Source organism: Alligator mississippiensis, chromosome 1, assembly GCF_030867095.1.
Source record: "Alligator mississippiensis isolate rAllMis1 chromosome 1, rAllMis1, whole genome shotgun sequence".
Classification (NCBI taxonomy): domain Eukaryota; kingdom Metazoa; phylum Chordata; order Crocodylia; family Alligatoridae; genus Alligator; species Alligator mississippiensis.
In genome coordinates, this window is record NC_081824.1 from 102224712 (window position 1) to 102242124 (window position 17413).

At 44.5% G+C, this 17413-nt stretch overlaps 1 protein-coding gene across 1 annotated transcript in view; it reads left to right on the forward strand.

The window, feature by feature from the left end:
* The first annotated feature begins 1148 nt into the window (after positions 1 to 1148).
* DCBLD1 (discoidin, CUB and LCCL domain containing 1) overlaps positions 1149 to 17413 on the forward strand; it is a 57581-nt gene continuing 41316 nt past the window's right edge. The window contains exon 1 of the mRNA XM_006262521.4: positions 1149 to 1276. Coding sequence (XP_006262583.2) covers positions 1168 to 1276 — 109 coding nt within the window. The 5' untranslated portion in view covers positions 1149 to 1167. The remainder of the gene's footprint in view (positions 1277 to 17413) is intronic.

Below are 17413 nucleotides of genomic sequence, written 5' to 3' on the forward strand. Positions count from 1 at the left end.
GCTGGAACAGGTGAGTGGTGCATCTTGAAGGTTAAAACCATCTAGACAAGAATACATGCCGAAGAGGCAGGTGAGGATCAGGCCCCCATGTGCCAAGGGGCATTGGCGATGCACAGGGGGTGCATGTGCACCCCGAGTGTGCTGGTGCACCCCCAACGAAAAGGTGCTGCCAACACTGTTGGTGATGCCTGTGGGCAGCCCTTGCTCACCACTCCCCCCTCCCCCGACAACGCCAACAGTGTCTGCGAGAGCTCACCGGTTGCTGCTGCGGCCGTGCTTCTGCCACTGCCAGGGCTGTCACGCCCCTCCAGCCTCCAGGGGCATGCGCCGTTCATGCCACAGGGGGTTAGTTCGGTTTAATTATCCCTAAATTGAAGCGGTGTTTTTAAAAAACCCACCATTTCAATTTAGGGGGAACTAAACCAAATTCGGCCCCCATGGCATGTACAAGCAGCCCATATGTCCTGGCTTCTTCATATATGCACGTTTTTTTTAAGCCTGAAGAAGGACGTTTGTGCCCGCAAAGCACCATTTTTCCAACTACTCGGTTGGGCTACTAAAAGAGAACCTATTGGCCCCCAAGAGCCCTGCCTGCCCACTTTTTTGTTAAAACACCTCTCCTGGTTTTTAAATCCGCCTCATGATGTAGGAGGGGGCCGTGATTTCTGTTCCCTTTTGACCGGGGTGGGCTGGGCGGCCTTGCAGCTCGGGTCCCCCGTAGCTCTCTCCGCCAAGCCAGGCCCCAGCAGGTTTTCAGCCCGCCGTCCCCTCCGGGGTTGCCAGCCCCGCTGGAGAAGGAGAACAAAACCCAGCCTGCTCCAAACTTGTTGTGGGGGGGGGGGAGAAAAGTTTTCAGGACGCCGCGCAGAGCAGGGCTAGGGCACGGGCAGCAGCGCCGCTCTGCTCTGATTTCGTCTCCGTGCCCGGAGCCTCTCCGAGGCGAAGCTCCGGGTGTTCCCTGGCGGGGCAGCAGGTGGCCGGCTGGGGCCGACGGGACGCGCGGCGAAGAGCGGGACCCCGCCGCAGGCTCTCAGCGGTGCGCCCAGGCGGGGAGGGGAAGAAAGCCGCCTGCCCGCCCTTTCCCGGGAGGAGGCGGAGAGGTGCGCGGGCTCGGCGCTGGGCGGGGCGGGCCTGTCCCCACCCCCACTGCCGGCCGGGGGAGGCGGGATGCGGCGGGGCGGCTGCCCCTCGCCCCGCGCGGCCATGGCAGCCTCCCTGCTCCTGCTGCTGCTCGGAGGCGCGGGGGCCCCGCTGGCGCTGCGGGCGGCGGCGCCGGGTGAGTCCCCGCGAGGGCGCGGGCTCGGGCTGCTCCCGCCCACGTGCGCGGGCGGCGGAGGTGGCTTTCCCCGCGGGTGGCGGGGCGCAAGGCTGTACTCCGAGCCCGGGCCGGGCAGGGCTGGGTTCCCCGGGGCCCCTCGTGCCTCTCTGTAATGCTTCGCCCCCTCCTCTGGGTGTGCTCGGCCCTGGCCCGGGGCGGACCCGCAGGTGGTGCTTCTGCGGCAGCCCCTGAGCCTGAAGGCTGTTGGCCAGGCTGGCATCCCTCTGGGGCGTCCCATGGGTCCGCCCGTTTCACCCCTTATTAAGCAGAAGGTAATAGTGACTCCTGGCCCCACAAGTGGGGCAGGCAACCCCTGGAGCGTGGCACGCACAGATGCACAGGGAAGGGGCCGGGGCTGTGCTGCCCACCAAGGATCGGGTCCCTCTTGGCTTCGCCCCTGGCCACCCACATCTCATAGACTGAGGGTGCGGGTGTTTGGGGCACTGTGCAGACCCTTGTGCTGGAGCTAGTTTCGTAGGGGGTCCCATGAGATGCTGCCAGCAGAGCTGTGGGACTGCAGCTCGGTCCAGTGGGTTACAGGTGGCATGCTCGCTTGGTTCTCCTAACCCTTTTTTTTTCCTTCTTGGGTGGCTAATAATTTAATTTCCTGTACAATCAAATAGTTTAATTCCCTGTACAATCAAAGCACCAGCTGACTCTTCTCAGATTCGGAGCTTGCAGCCTAACTGCTTGGCTGCACTGGACACCCAGAGCCTAGCTAGCTGTTTCTCGGTCCTTGGAAACCTCACTAGGAACCAGCAGTGAGCTAGTTAATCCCTTCAAACTCTACTATTAAGATTCAAACATAACACCTCATTAAGATGAATAAAAGATATGCTTCCCCAGTGCTATTGTTTCAGCCTCACTGCAGATTCAAAAAGACAATAGCATGTTCATTAATATTGTCAAGGGAAGAGTGCTAAGAACTTCTTTGCACTTAGCCTGTTCATGGAGTTTTCTGAGCTGGAATTTCTGATGTGCACTTATTAATCTCTTGAAGGGGAAGACTTTCATCTGTTCAGTGGCTTTTGATTCTCCAGCTTTGCACAACTTTCATTTTGATGTATAATGTGTTTTTTCCTCTATGGAACTCGCACATCCTAGCCTCTTGGTATATTACCTCATTTTGCTACTCACACTTGTAGTATAGTGTCAGATATGCATATGTGCGTGCATTTCACGTGCATACACACCCATGAGAGAAAATCAGACAGAAGTTTTACTGGATTTCCAGACTCTCAGTATGTGCACTGGGATGCATCTGATAGCCGTGTTGGTCCGAGACAAAAAGGAATGCAAAACTGTAGAAATCTTGGTTGAGAGATGATACCTTTTATTAGACCAACTACAAAATCTCAACAAAAAATCTTTTTCTGCAAGCTTTTGGGTACATGTGCCTTTTGTCAGGCTCAGGTGTGCTGGAAAACTTATAGGAAAAGATAATTTTTTTGTAATGTCTTGGTTGATCTAATAAAAGGTATCATCTCTCAACCAAGAGTTCTACAGTTTTTTGCATTTCAATATGTGCACTTAAGCACTTAATCCAGCTATGGATTTTTTATATACTAGTAAACTGATATTCATGGTGTGCTCAAACCAAATGTGTCTTTATTTCCCTTTGGTTCTCCTAAACCCATTCCTAGTTCCTAGAGGCCCATACTGGTAAGCAGTACAGTTTTTGACCTGTACTTTCCCATGTTGACCAACATACTTTCCCTTCTCAGAAGAAGTAGACAAGGTGTCTTACAATACATATTGTATTGATATTTTATATTAATACAGACAAGCCCTGAAAGTTGTAAAGTTGCACCAGGTTATTTAACACTGTTTGGTTTTCTTTTGTTTTGTCTTTTGAACCTGATTTAACTTGGTACAAATTCCTTTGTGAGCAAACTAAGAAAATCAGATATAAAAAGATTTAAGAGTTACACTGGAAAGCAAGAATTGCTGGAGTGAATCAGTCTTGCATTTCAGCTTGTTCAGCATCCAGTCTCCAGCAGTGGCAAACACTAGTTATTTAGGTGCAATAGTGAGCACTAGATGCGAAGTTGATTTAAAAGCATGTTGTTTGCTAAACCACTGTTTCATGATTTAGCCACTCAGGGTGCTCTTCACTGCCCAGCTAACCCAAGTAACTTGCCAATGAGTTATTTTCCTCGTGTTAGCCTATCAGGAGGGACAGCAGCCACTACAGAATAACAGAGTTACTGCTGTGCTCTGAGTTCACAGTATCATTTATATTTAAATTAATGCCAGACTCGTATATCATTCATTGTCAAAAACCTAGCCCTAGCTGACTTACTTAGTAGCAAAGCTTATGTGAAAAAGTGTATCCATCTGTGTGCAGGGAATAAGTGGGAACCCTTTCTCTGCTCTCTAATGCATTTTAGAAAATGCATTACTTGTGGACATTCTGAAAATTGGATCATTAGTCATACAATGAGTGTGGGAGAGGTGGAGTGGTTTGGAAACTGGTTTCAATTGAGGAAAACATATTTTTAAGCTTAGACACTGCACAGTAAAAAAAAAAATACTTCTGTGACTTCTATATGAGTAATAAATAACTTTGGGACCTATTTAAAAAAGGCACCTTCCTTTCTTTCCATTCTTTTTGTTAGCAATCTTATCCAGTCTTATGGTTTCAGTTACCAGCTGTCTGCTGACAACACCAAAATCTGCTTCACTCCCCAACCGGTCAGCATTGCATCTGCCACTTTATCCTAGACATCCTTGCAGCCATTCAAATTCAAGATATAGGGACAGTGAATAGAAATTCTTAATCTTTCCCTTTAGGTGATCTCCAGTGCCACTTTTGATCATCACAGGGATTTGAGCTGTCTCCTTCTCTCTCTCATACCTTTCTAAGCCCTGTTAGGACTTTAAAAAAACAGTCACTGTAGGTACATCTACACATGCATTAATGTGCATTAAATGTAGTACCTCTACTATGAAATACTAAATACATGCTTGTTAGACTACTGCCTGTTAGCCCAGCCTAAGCACATGCTTTTTGGGTGACATGTAATGCACAGTAGCCTATTCTACTGCACATTAATTAGTATATTAGCACTTTTTTTTACTTACTGCTTTGATGCATAGTAGAATAGGCTTCAGTGCATTGAAGTGCATGTATAGATGTGCCCTGTCAGATTTAGTGAATTCTTATAGAACTTTATCTTTCATTATCCACCCTCCAGCTTCTGTTGTATCCAGCCCCACACCCTTCAGTCTGCTATCTGTTTACCCTCATGCTTCCTTTGTTTCTCTCTCCTGAAGTCCTACACAGTCATGCTGTTTTGCATCACTGTAACAATCTCCCTATATTCATACACCTGGCAGCCTTGCTTATTACCCATTTCAAGTTAGTATTCTGCATCAAATCTCCACTGAAAAATTTCTCGTCACTCCTACACCTGACAAGATAATGTTGTGAAACAAAATATAGAAGAATCAGAGAAGCTAAACAATTTGGTTACTCACATTGTTGTAATCCATAGTATTGTTCTACCTTACAACAAAGCTTTCTCAACATGTTTGACCTTCCCTTCCCCTTTTAGGTCACAACACCAACCCATCCAATACCTCATATCACATGAACTGTAATATGTACAAATTAATTTGCAGATAGCCACTTCAGTGCCATATAAAGGTCTTAAACTGTACAGCAGGCTTTTCACATATTGTATAATATTTATTGAAGAATAAACTGTACGTGCTGCTTTGTACACAGGCAGCTTCTTTGATCAGTGATAAAACATAAAAATAGTAAAAGGAAATGACAGCATCCTTTGTTAGTGGAGGTAGCCGGTTTGGTGTATGACTTAAAGGTACAGGATATGACTATGCCACATGATAGTATAGAGATGCCTGAGCTAGTTTGGGTACTGGCAACAGGCTACCCATGGGCATCACAGAGCTCCTTGCAGGTTAATTTATCCTGGCAAGAAGCACATCTCCCTGTTGAGTTACTTGCTGCCATGGGTAGACAACTTCTGATATTCAGATTTGCTGGAGACTAGCTATGGTCATAGCTATACTGCTATTCAGTGCTCTTCTGTGACGTATAGCTTCTTAATTTCATCTGGGGGAAAAAAAAAGTCTCCTGAACAAGATTGAACTTTAAAGTCTCTGTAAAATACAAATGCCAGAATTCTTTTAAAAGCTCTTGAAATATTGCCAGGACTGAGTTTTTCAAGATTTTATTATGAGATAAGGAAGTTTCAAATTAATGGGTTTTTTTTAATGACCTATAACTCAAAAATGGTTTGACCTGTCATAAGAGAATGCAGAAGTTTTCTTCTTTCCCTTCAAGGTTAATTAATTAATTAACAAAATATCAGACCAAACCAAGTTTTAAAAATACAGGGTTTAAAAATAAGGGCCCTGCAGTGAGGCCCCTGCAAATTGAAAAATAAGGCTTTATATTGGGAAATGGTTCAATGTTCAACTATAGAGAGTTCCTGTAGCCATAATAGTTCAGGAAATATGGACGAAGCATAAGATTGTTTCCTTTTTCTTTTTCTTTTTTGGGGAGAGGCAGGGTGATATATTTTATTGGACCAATTGGTAGAACTGTTAGACAAGCTTTCCAGTGACAAGTGCCCTTCCTCAGGTCATGTCACATGAGAAAGGGCACTTTGTGTTAGAAAGCTTGCCTGGGATTTCTCTCAATTACATACCTGGTTCAGTAGAAGGTATCACCCCCAAAAACCCCAACAAAAAACACTTGTGCCTTGCAAATATGGAGAGCCTGTTACCTCTCCATAATGTTATTTTATAATATTATTGCCTGAAACAAGTCGTAGAACTTGTTTCATCTTTATTGATGATCATCACCACTATTGCTACAAACTATTTAAGTTGTGTTGCAATCCAATCTGCATTAATACTTTGACATTTAAAGTTGAAGTCAAGTTGATGTCATCTTCCAGATGTTCACATGAGTGAAAATAGTTTATTTTATTTGTCTTATTTCAAATTATGAAAACATATGGAGAGTTCTGGATATTTTCCCTCATTATACAAGGGTCCATGTGTGATGGAGAAATAAAATCAGATTATTCTTAGTGGCATTGGTACCAAGTACATTGTGGGGGGGCAAAGGCCCTGGCCCCTTTCGGGAAGAGTGCTGTTGGGGCCCAAAAATGAGGAAAATTATGTAATCTTTCTATATTATTTGATGTTGTAAAAATGGATTCAATTATGTTGAGCATGCTGGATGAAAGGTGATGTGCTTAGGAACGATGACTGAAGCCCTGAGCTCATCCAGGGGGTAACAGTTCCCTGCCGCTGCATGAACCCCCCAAGGGAAGTATGGGAGGCATGTGCCCCCCCGGATTTGTATGTGAAGCAGATGCAGGCTGCTTGCTGTGGACTTGGGGCTCTATGCTCTGCTGCCTTTACCTTGGGAGTCCCACACCAGCCGTGCATCCCCTGCCCATCCAGCTGCTGTGGGCAGTTGTGCCTCCTGCTACTGCTACATTTTTAAGCCCCAGGACATTCGTCCCTTGGACGAGCTGCCCATGCCTCTGTCCCGCTTTCCATGCCAGAGTCCCATTCACCACCCTGGGTGGGTAGCAGCCCCAGCCCCTGCCCCACGCCCTCCCTTGAATCAGTATCAGCTGATTTGGCTGGTTAATAATTGGCTGTCAGTATCAGCCAAGAAAATCTTTATTGGTGCACCCCTACTATCACTTTATCCTTTCTTTTCTTGGTTTGCATCTAATAAAAGTACTGCTTCTGCTTAAGAAATAGGGTTAATATAAGTACTATACTAGTGAGACAATTTAAGATAAACTACTATTCTTTTTTTTTTTTTACTTCCTTAGGAAAACTTAATCTAATTTTTATGTATTATGTATCTTGGAATGCAAATGGATTTGAAAATAATGAAACGCTTTAATGCAAAAGTCATGCCAAACATGAGAATCTTTAGAGTAAGCCAAACCACAAGGTGCATTTTGCTCCCAGGCTTTTTGATTTTCCATGTCTCTCTTCACTGGTCATTCTCCTTTCTCTTTCTCTCATTGTGATTCCATTGCACCTATTTATCCTACAAAGACCTTTCTGCTGCTCAGGCTTCTGATCAGTCTTTAGTCCTCAGCTACAGAGGGTAAAGATGGGTTAATTTGTTTTCCATCAGGACTATTGGACTTTAAATTTCAGTAGGATCACAGATTCAGACAAGAAATAAGTCACACGTTTTTCAACCGCTAGGATATCTAAACTTTGGAAGAATATATGAAGGGACATCGTGGGTTCTGCATCATTTCTTTATTTATTATTCATTTGATTTATATGCCACCTTTGCCAAAAAGGCTCAGCACAGATTATAATAAAAGACAAGGTAACTGATAAAAACAGAAACAATATTTAAATAAGAATGTGAAGCCCGAATCAGTCTGAATACCTTTCTAAGAAAAAGATGAACAGTAATTTAGTCAGGAGTTTGTTGCTTAACTCGGAAATTGCCAGGTAAGATTCTGTGGCCTGTGTTATGTAGGATGTCAGACTAGGTCAGGGGTAGGCAATCGTTGGCACATGTACCAGTGTGTAGCATGCGAAGGCTTTTTGCTTGGCACTTGCACCTTGGGGTGGACAGCTGCAAGGGACCTGATCTTTGTTATGGCAGTGAAGCCCTGGCCCCTTCCCTGCTGTCTGCACTGAGGCACGTGTGCACCCACTGCCAGTAAAGAGCTGGGCTGTGGCTCCGTGAACGCTGGTGCAGCTGCTTGAACCTTCGTGTCGCCTGCTGCAAGCAGCCCGGGCTCCATGGTGGGTGGCAAGGGCCTGCCAAGATCCTAGACCAGCTGTGGCAGACAGTGAGGAGGCTGCAAACAGCTGCACCAGGGTCCATGGAGCACTGGCCCCGGCTTGTTGCTGGTGGTAGGTGCCCACGCACCTTGGGGAAGGGGCCAAGGCTGCACTGCTACAACAAGGATTAGGCCCCTCACAACTTCCCTGCCATCTGCCTCCGGCCTGCCAACATCTTACAAGTCAAAGTTGCAGGTGTTTTTGGCACTCTGCTCAAAAACATTGCCAACCCCTGGACTAGGTGATCATACTGGTCTATTTTGACTTGGACTATTTAAGTCAAGATTTCAGAATCCAGTGTTTTTGTGAGAAGTGGGGAAAGAATGTCACATTATGATTATTAAAGATGAGACACTTTCATTTTCAGAAAGTACTAAACACCTCTGTTATGGAAGCCAGGCCTTTAATTGTCAAAAAATACCAAGTCTCTTTGGTTGACAAAAAGAATTCCATTTTGGGAAAAAGAGAAGTTAAGTGATTTAACTGAGGCATATAAATGCAAGAAGAGCGAAGAGAAACTGGTCAGACTTTTTTCTGATGTCAGAGCAAGAGGGCAGTGGATAAAACTGATGGTCAGAAATTTAAAAAATGAAAGGAAATCATAGAATGACAGGGCACATAAAACAATCTGTCCCAGGCTCTATTTTTCACTCCTTTTCAGTATTTACTAATTCTTCTTGACTTTAAATAGGTCTTATCTTACCTCAGAGCAGAGAAATGCTTAAAAGTAAAAGAAACAATCATATATATATTTATATACATATACACATAATGATTTTTATGCTGTAAAATAATACTATCGATTCTCTCTTTTGATTTTCTTTTTTTTTTATTTAATGAAAAGTGTCTGTAGCATCTTAAATACCTGCCAGACGTGTCCATTACAAGCAACAGAGGAGCATTATACTCAGCTTTTCAAATGAAATTTTGAACATCCTATATGTTTTGTAAAACAATATGATGATGGGTGCCATGTCAGTTCCTGTACTAGCTCTAATTAGTACAGCAGTGCTTCAATCTGTCTTACAGCTTTGACCATATTGGCATGTGAACCTATTAAGCTTTAACTCCCATATAAACTGGCCCTTTTAAGGAACCATTTATTACTGCTGGATGACAGTAACTGCTGTGAAAAGGACTGACTACTTCAGGATATGCTGACCAAGGGAAAGAAGAAACAAGAATTTGTGTCCTGGGTAGTAAAAGAAGGGTATTCTCTTGTCATGATGCCATTTGCTTTATCTTGTGAGTGAGCTAGTAATATGCATCTTAGGGCTATTGCATAACTTGCTTTAATAAAAGTAACATGCTCACTGTCACGGCTTATTGACATCACATATTTACCTTTTGTCGTAAGGTTGTCATCTACATGACTTAAATTATCAAATAAAATCCCTGTCTTAATCATTACTGTCATTTTTAGATGATTTAACTCAGTGATGCTCAACCTATCTGACTCTGCAGGCTGGATGAGTGGTGAGGGACAGGTTCTTGGACCAGATCCTGGACGCTGGGTTGGTCCGTGGGCCAAATCCGAAGCAACTGTGTTCACCAGATCTGGCTACAGAGCAATACCACATGCCAGCCCAAATACGCAGCAATTAACACTTCCACTGCTTCCCCATCACCAGATTTCAGGACGGGGAGGGTGTGGGGAGAAGAGGAGTCCTGCAGGCTGGATGACACAGCTCTGTGGGCCATAAATTGAGCACCACTGATTTAAATTATACTAGGGAATTTAAAATAATTCTGAAGCTTCATCCCATTGTTTTCGGGTATCTCAGCTTACATAAGATAACTTGCTGTTCTAAACCAGAGGTTCCCAACCACCAGGCCGTGGTCCGGTACCGGGGCGCGGAGGGTTGGCTGTCGGGTCATGGCAAGTGGCTTCTGCCACTGGCAGTCACATGCTGCGCAGTGAGGCAGCCCTGGGAGGGAGGTAGCTGGCTCCGTGCACTACATCCTGCTCCTGTGCTGGTCTGCAGTATAAAAAAGTTTGGGAACCACAGTTCTAAACTGCTGCCTACCATTCTAGTTCGCTCTGAATATCCTGACCAGTGGAAATACTAATCCATAACATATGTTTAGTCAGTTTTTTGCAGCCCAGTATTGGATCTAATCCTGTAGCTGCACCATAGGTTCTCTAAACATGACCTAGTTCAAAGTAGCATCTTGCACACTGTTCTCACAGAGGCAAGTAGAAAGAAAAGGAGTCAGTCTGAGAACATGCCAGATGGACAGCAATCTAGCTCTTCCTTTCACCTGTATATGAAATATCTTTTGGTACACTTCTAATATTCCTACCTGCCCAATAGGGCTGTGCAAAGCTTCAGTCCCTGATTCAATTCGATGGAGATTCAGCCCCATTTGGAGGCCAAATCTCTGAATAAGAATCATATCAGAAGACCCTTTAATCTCTCCAAATCGAATCGGAACCCTCCAAATCAATTCGGAAAGATTCGGAGATTCAGACATAGAGACAGTATTAAATGTTTTTTCCACATACCTGTAGGTAGCAGGAGCTTGTGATCACTGTGATGCTGGGGCTCATGGAGCGTCCCACAGAAGCATGGGGGGGTCCCCAGTGTGCTCCACAGCAGAACCAGAAGTGGACCAGAAGCACTTTCAGTCCACTTCTGGGTCCGCTGGGGAGTGCGCAAGAGGGCCCCCCTGCATCCCCTCGGCTCAGTGACTGGTGCCTGCTGGGTCTGGGGTGGGGCACCCAGGGTCCCTGAGCGATCCCTGCAGGCGATTACCTGCAGGCAATCGCTGAGCTGGGGAGGGCTGCCAGCATGCTTCCTGGCAGACCCAGAAGTGGACCGGAAGTACTTCTGGTCCACTTCCGGGTTTGCCACCAAGCACATGGAGGGCCCCCCGCACTGGGATGCTTCATGCACCCCAGGATCACAGCAATCACAAGCCATGCCTGCTACCTCAAGGTACGTAGAAAAAAACTTTTAAATCTGTGTCTGTGTCCAAATCAGCATTGAATCTTCAGATTCAGATTCGACCTAATCGAATCAGGGACAGTGATCCAAATCAACGAATTGAATCACTGTCCCTTATTTGGGCCAAATATGAATCGAATAGGGGCCGCTTCGCACATTCCTACTGCCCAATCTTTTCCAAGCTGTTGCTATTACTCTTGCACCTGCAGTGCATAATTGTGTATAATTGTCCCTGTTCTCCTGAGCAGAAGGCCTTTATGAGTTTTATTATGAATGTTAATGAACAGGAAAATAGCTGGTGCAGGTAACTTGCAGTGCAGACAGGACTTTTTGAAAATTTCTTCCCTTTAGGAGGTGATCAGAGTAGACAGGAGGAGATAGGAAAGAAACATTAATAGAATATTTATTCCACTAGGAGCTCCTCTTTCTCTTCATTCTATAACTACTAAGAGCTAAATCCCCAAGGAGGACTTGTACACCTAAGCTATGGACAGAAATTACACATAAGCTGATAGAAGTGATCAGAAACTGGATCAAATCTGTAACACAACAAAAATTCAATGAACATAAACTTCTTTCAAAATGGCCAAAACTGGTTTAAGATAAACCTGGATGGACTTAACTGATTTAGGTTAAATCGGTTTATTGAACTTCTATCCCAGATCCCCTCCAGATACAAGGGCTCTAGGGCTCCCCGGTTTCTGGCTTGGTGCACTGCAGGCATGTGACTACATTTTTGGAATCAAAAGTGAATGTCTGTTCATTTGCTTATTGGTTCAATCATGTCAGTTTAGACTGATATGTGAAGATTGAATTGATTCTGCTTTAGGCTTTTTGACTGTCTGTACTTAGCCTTAAAGGGAACTTAGATGGCCCAGCTGAGCATTTCAGATGTTTGAGGTTCATAAACAGAGCATCCTCATGCCCAGGTCATCCGATGGCTGTGCTCAGGTAGGGGTGTTCAGGGAGTGTCTGACGTGTACTGGACCCTCCCTTGCCATGCGGCAGTAGGAAAGGTGACTGCATATTAGCTGCTTGTGGGCTGCCAGTTGGACAGCCCTGTTTTACATGATAGGCTAGTAGAGCAGCCACCCAGGCAGGGGAGGACCCAGATTTGAACCCCTTCCCTCTAACCATTTACAAACTCCCAGAGGAGTGTCACAAACATTGGAGTATTGTGAAGTGGGATGGGGACACTGTCCCTTTGTTGGAACCAGGCCTCTGCAAGATTTCTGGGACCAGAAGTAGAATAAGCAGGAGAGCCTGACTCTGTAGTCTAGTACAGGGGTTTTCAACCTTTTTTGGTTGGTGTCCCCCCGGCAGCCGGTCAAGAAGCAGGGAGTCCCGGTTGACAAGCGGGGAGGATGGAGGATCCCTCGCATGGCAGCGGCAAAACCAGAAGCACCAGCAGCACGTGGCAACGGAAGCACCAGCAACTCATGGCACCAGCGAAAACAAATGTGCCAGTGGCACATAGTGTGCAGCAGCACAAAGTGCTGGTAGACACGGCCCCACTTCTCTGCACCACTGCCACATACCCCCTAGGGCCTTCCCAAGTGCCCCCAGGGGTGCACGTACCCCCCCACCCCCCGGTTGACAACCCCTGGTCTAATAAGATGGGCAGTTGGGTGAGGGGAGTCTTGGGTTCTGCTCTCAGAACTGTCTTCATATTGAGTTACTGTATATTCAGTGCACTTCATTCTGCATGTGTAGGTACTGCCGTGGACTTCTGCTATCTATTGCTATGTCCAATTCTGATACAACGCAGCCTGTATTCACTAAAGACAAGACCCTTAAAACAATGCTTCAGTCTTGCAAAATGAAAACCCAGTATTGGCATAGTTTTATTAGACGTTCCATATATTCTTGTATATGTGGATATGTTGTCATGTGCATTTCCAAATGCATCCAAAAAAGATCTGTCACAGTTGCATGTTATATTCATAAAGGCAATGTCCTGTTAAAAATAAGCTTTCTCAACATAAAGAACAGATGTGAAAATGAAATCTCTTCTGCTATAGCAATCAAAAAAGGTCACTTGGTCTTAGATGCAGCAATTTTTCTCACACCCACAAACTTCTACTGCTGTACTGATAGAAGTCCCAGTATTTAAATCTGGCTACAATGAATAAACGTACATTTTTTCTGTTGGTGGTTTCTTTGAATGGAGATTGTGGTCCAAATCAAAGGCAGACCAAGATTGTTCCTAACTGAGGCTTCAAGAAAGAGTGAGGAAAGTCTGTGGTGTCCCTACAAGTTTCATTTATATGTTATCCCTTAATGAATGCAGAGGGCTGGTGTGAGATCTCTCAATCGTAGGTCCCAGGGGAGTCATAGGAACAGAAGTTATCTCGGGTGGCTCCTAGCTTTCTGACTAGTCAGATGGACATATTCTCCTTCCCTGTTTCTCTTCCTTGTGCCTCTGAGTGGAAAGTTGATGGGCTGTGCATGTGGAGAAAAAGCTCCCTGCCCAAAGAGGTGAGTAAGGTCATGCCTTCCAAATCTTTTGTGAGTACAATCCCCATGGGTTTCAATTCAAAGACTTCAGATTCAAATCCAAGTTTATATAAACAGGACTTAAAAAAATCTGAACCCAACTGTAAAATTAATCCCTTTTTTCTGTTCCTTCTCCTCGTGAGTGATTTTGATTTGCTATTAGTAAGAAAACTTAGTCCTGAAGAAAATATGCTCCTTCCTTTTAAGTTTTTAATGAGGGAAAATCAAAATAAATAAAAGCTTTGATCTCACTAGTTTTTACCTCTGCAAACTTCTACACACGAGAGAGGGTTTTTGGCGTGATGGAAGCTCCACAGATGTTCATGGCGAGCAAACAACAACATTGTTTAGGTCACCTGGGGCCTAAGGAACTCAGAAACTTATATTGGCATGCATGCTTAATTTTTTTTTAAATACTGTCTAACATAATCTAGAGAGAGCAACAAGGAACCCTTGAGACAGTCAAATGCTACTGGATTAATGAAAATCCTTAAATGAGTAGCTGTACCTTTCTTAGACTGTAGTTTCTCAACCTGTGGTACGTATACCCCTGGGGGTACGTGAAACACAGGCACTCTTTCTCTCATCCTCTTTTCCTCTCTCTCTCTCACCCCTTCCTCCTCTCAAAACTATGGCAAAAAATGTGGTGTGCCACGCACTGTGTGGTGCTTTAAATTCCCCAGTGATAATTTGGTGTGCCGCACTTTGTGCAGCACTGGGTTCAGCCCTCCTAGCTTTGGCCAACATCACCTCTAGCCCAGGTACATACTTGAGTTGTGCACCCCTGGTGTAAAAGGTGGCAACCCTACCCACACCAGATCATATCACAGCCTTATATGCACAGCCCTTCTTCCAACATATGACACATATTAGTCTGTAAATGTAAAATCCCCTGGAAAGTTGAGTGTTGGGGTACTTATTTAACATTTTCAGAAGTTAGGTGATACTTGCTACTTAAAAGATTGAGAAACACTGTCTTAGACCATTACTATTGGTCCAGTTTAATTTATCAAATTCTCTCACCAAAAATAAGTGACTTCCAACAATCTGTAATTATGGCATCTCTTGAGATCTGGTTGAGGGATGGGATGGAAGGGAAAAATGGGCCGATAAGAGATGCCTATAATGTGAAAGTTGTGGTACAATATGGGGTCCGTTTGAACAAGCTCATGGGTGGCTGGGGAAGAACCCTGTGCTAGGGCTCATAGTAAGAATCCATGATTTATGGGGCTGCTGCAGAGATCTTTTAGGATCATTTGCTGCTTTCTCGTTGGTACTCCAAAGGGAGGCTACAATAAACAATGTCTAAGAGGACGGAAAAATACCTCCTAGTTTGTTTGACCTCCTGTTCCTATTACTTCCCTTTGATGTTGTAAGTAAACAATTCAACCTAGGAAAACTAGACACTACAATGTTCCTTTGTTTCTCCTCCTCCTCTTCTCCCTTCCACAACCCTACCACGCTGCTGCCTGTTTAACTTGAGCAGCTAAATGAATGTTATGAAGAGCAGTTGTAGTGGCGTGGGTTAAAATATTCCCTGAGAACCTAATACAGCCAACTATGTATGGATATAACTCGAAGAAAAAACTTCAGAGGCTATTTATTTGTCCTCTCATGGGCAAGCATTTTACAAAGCAGCTGAATCCCACGTTACGGGAATCCATGAGGTTAATACAGATTTTGAGATTATGAGTCACTTCTCTTCTCTTCCTTCTAATAACATCATATTTAATTTCATTACATTTTTTATTAAAAAAAAAAAAAAATCCCGTCAGCTGTGAAACTGTTTTCTTTTGTCTTTGTGATCTCCCTAAGATGTTGTGAAGGAGGCCGCTGCCACAAACACATCAGTACTGTTGAGCCAGATACCTGAGCACTTATGGAATCTATATAGATTTTTAAACTATTAGATGTTCTAAGCCTTATCGTCAGCTTGTGGAAATGGCATCGCTGTGTTGAAGCTGGTGAAAGTTTGCAAATTCACGTGAACTGAAGATCTGATACCATTTGACTGATTCTTCCAAATTGTACCTTTTTGCAAGGTGTGACCTCCCCATAATTCCCTGCAGAGGAAGCTCTCTGTGGGATTCCAGTTGTCTAGTGTCACATGGCGTGAGGCAGTCATTGTGAGAAAATCCAACAGTGTCACGGTGTTGCGTTGTTACCTTTCATTTGAGACTTTTAGCAGGAACAGTTTAAAGTGATTTGGGATGTGGTACATTTCTGTAAAACTTGAGACCGTTTCAGTCCCCAGTTCCTCTTTTCCCCATATGACAATGGAGATGAGTTCAAGCGGCTCCTCTTCTTTCCCAGTTTAATTGGGAGAGGGCAGAAATGGAGTGGTCAACTTCAGAATTTCCTTTGCCATCTTACCTTGTGAGATGCATTTATTCAGGTTTGGCGAGGTGCTCGGGTACCACAGTGATAGAGGCTGTAATAACTATGCTGAAAATTTTGAAGCACAGACCAAACTAATTGACTTTTGATTTTGAAACTGTGCTGGAAAATTTGTCTTTTCCTCTCTGACCTTTCCTCCCACAACATATGGTCATGGAAGGGTCCAAGTTTGGCAATGGGAAAATTAAATGTTTTATGTACTACTCATTAATTAATATATTTCTTTAAAAATTTTGTATGTAGGTCCCAACCACTGACGAGAATGACTTTACATTTAAATAAGTCTACATAATCAAAGGGAAACAATGAAGAGGCCAAAATTCATTTTTATATATAACATGAGGAGTTACTGGCAGAGCCAGTGGGCACATCTACACATAATTAATGCAGAGCAATAAACTCTAGTGCTTACTGTGCCTGAGGTTATTGCTCCCTGGTGCTGTGTTTGAGGGAGGCCTGGGGGATTAGCCTGCCAGCCAGGGGCTGCTCTGACCTGCTTCAGCGTGCTGCGGAGGGTCTGGCTGGGGCACGAGAGTGCTTCAGTGTGGGGTGGGCCGGCAAGCAGCCCCCACACTGAAGCACCCTCTCGCCCCAGCCAGCCCTATCAGCACCTACGCATGCATTGTTGCACAGCTCCACTGTAGTATAGTACTTGTCTTTACAAGTAATAACCTACAGCGGAGTTAATAAGTTTACTCCATCCTAATACTAGTACATGTGTAGATGCTGAGACATTTACTGCAGAGCTAATTAGGCAACTACAATAAACTTCTTGTGTAAATGCACCCTGTGGGGTACAAATAGCTTGACTGCATTTGTTTATGACTCTTTGTGATGTGATAAACTTCAATAAGCTGTATCCAGTCATTTCCAGAATTTCAGAGGCTTTACAGCAGTGTCTGAAGCCTCTACTGATGGTGAAGAAAACCAAAATTACATCTCTTCAGCTATCTACAGGAGAGTTAAACTTTCTCTGCCAAATAAAGTAAGGCTTTACTGCTGGCTGAAGGCAGGAGAAGACGCATGTTCAAAGGGCTGCCATGGTCTGTTCAGGTTCTGTTGCTTTCCTGGGATATACTTCATGCTATGGTGACAGAGCTACTGTATGAAGCTATCAGATGCATATAGATATGGATGTTTTCTCATAGTTGGGCATTGTAGTTTCAGGATAAGTATAGATGTGCCCTTTGACAGCATGATTGACTCCCCTCAAGGACAAATAATAATAGTTGGGGGAAGGGAATGGATGAGCATCAAGGGAAGCCTTGATGGGCAAGGCAAGCCATCAAGGTAAGCCATACGTAAGCATATTCAGCCTAAAAAGGAGAAGGCTGAGCCCTTTCTTCAAGCTTACCCTGACTGTTAAGCTTGGTAGCAGCCTACCACTACATTGGAAAATGCATCAAGGGCTCCGTGACCAGCTGTTCACCAGGGCACCTTT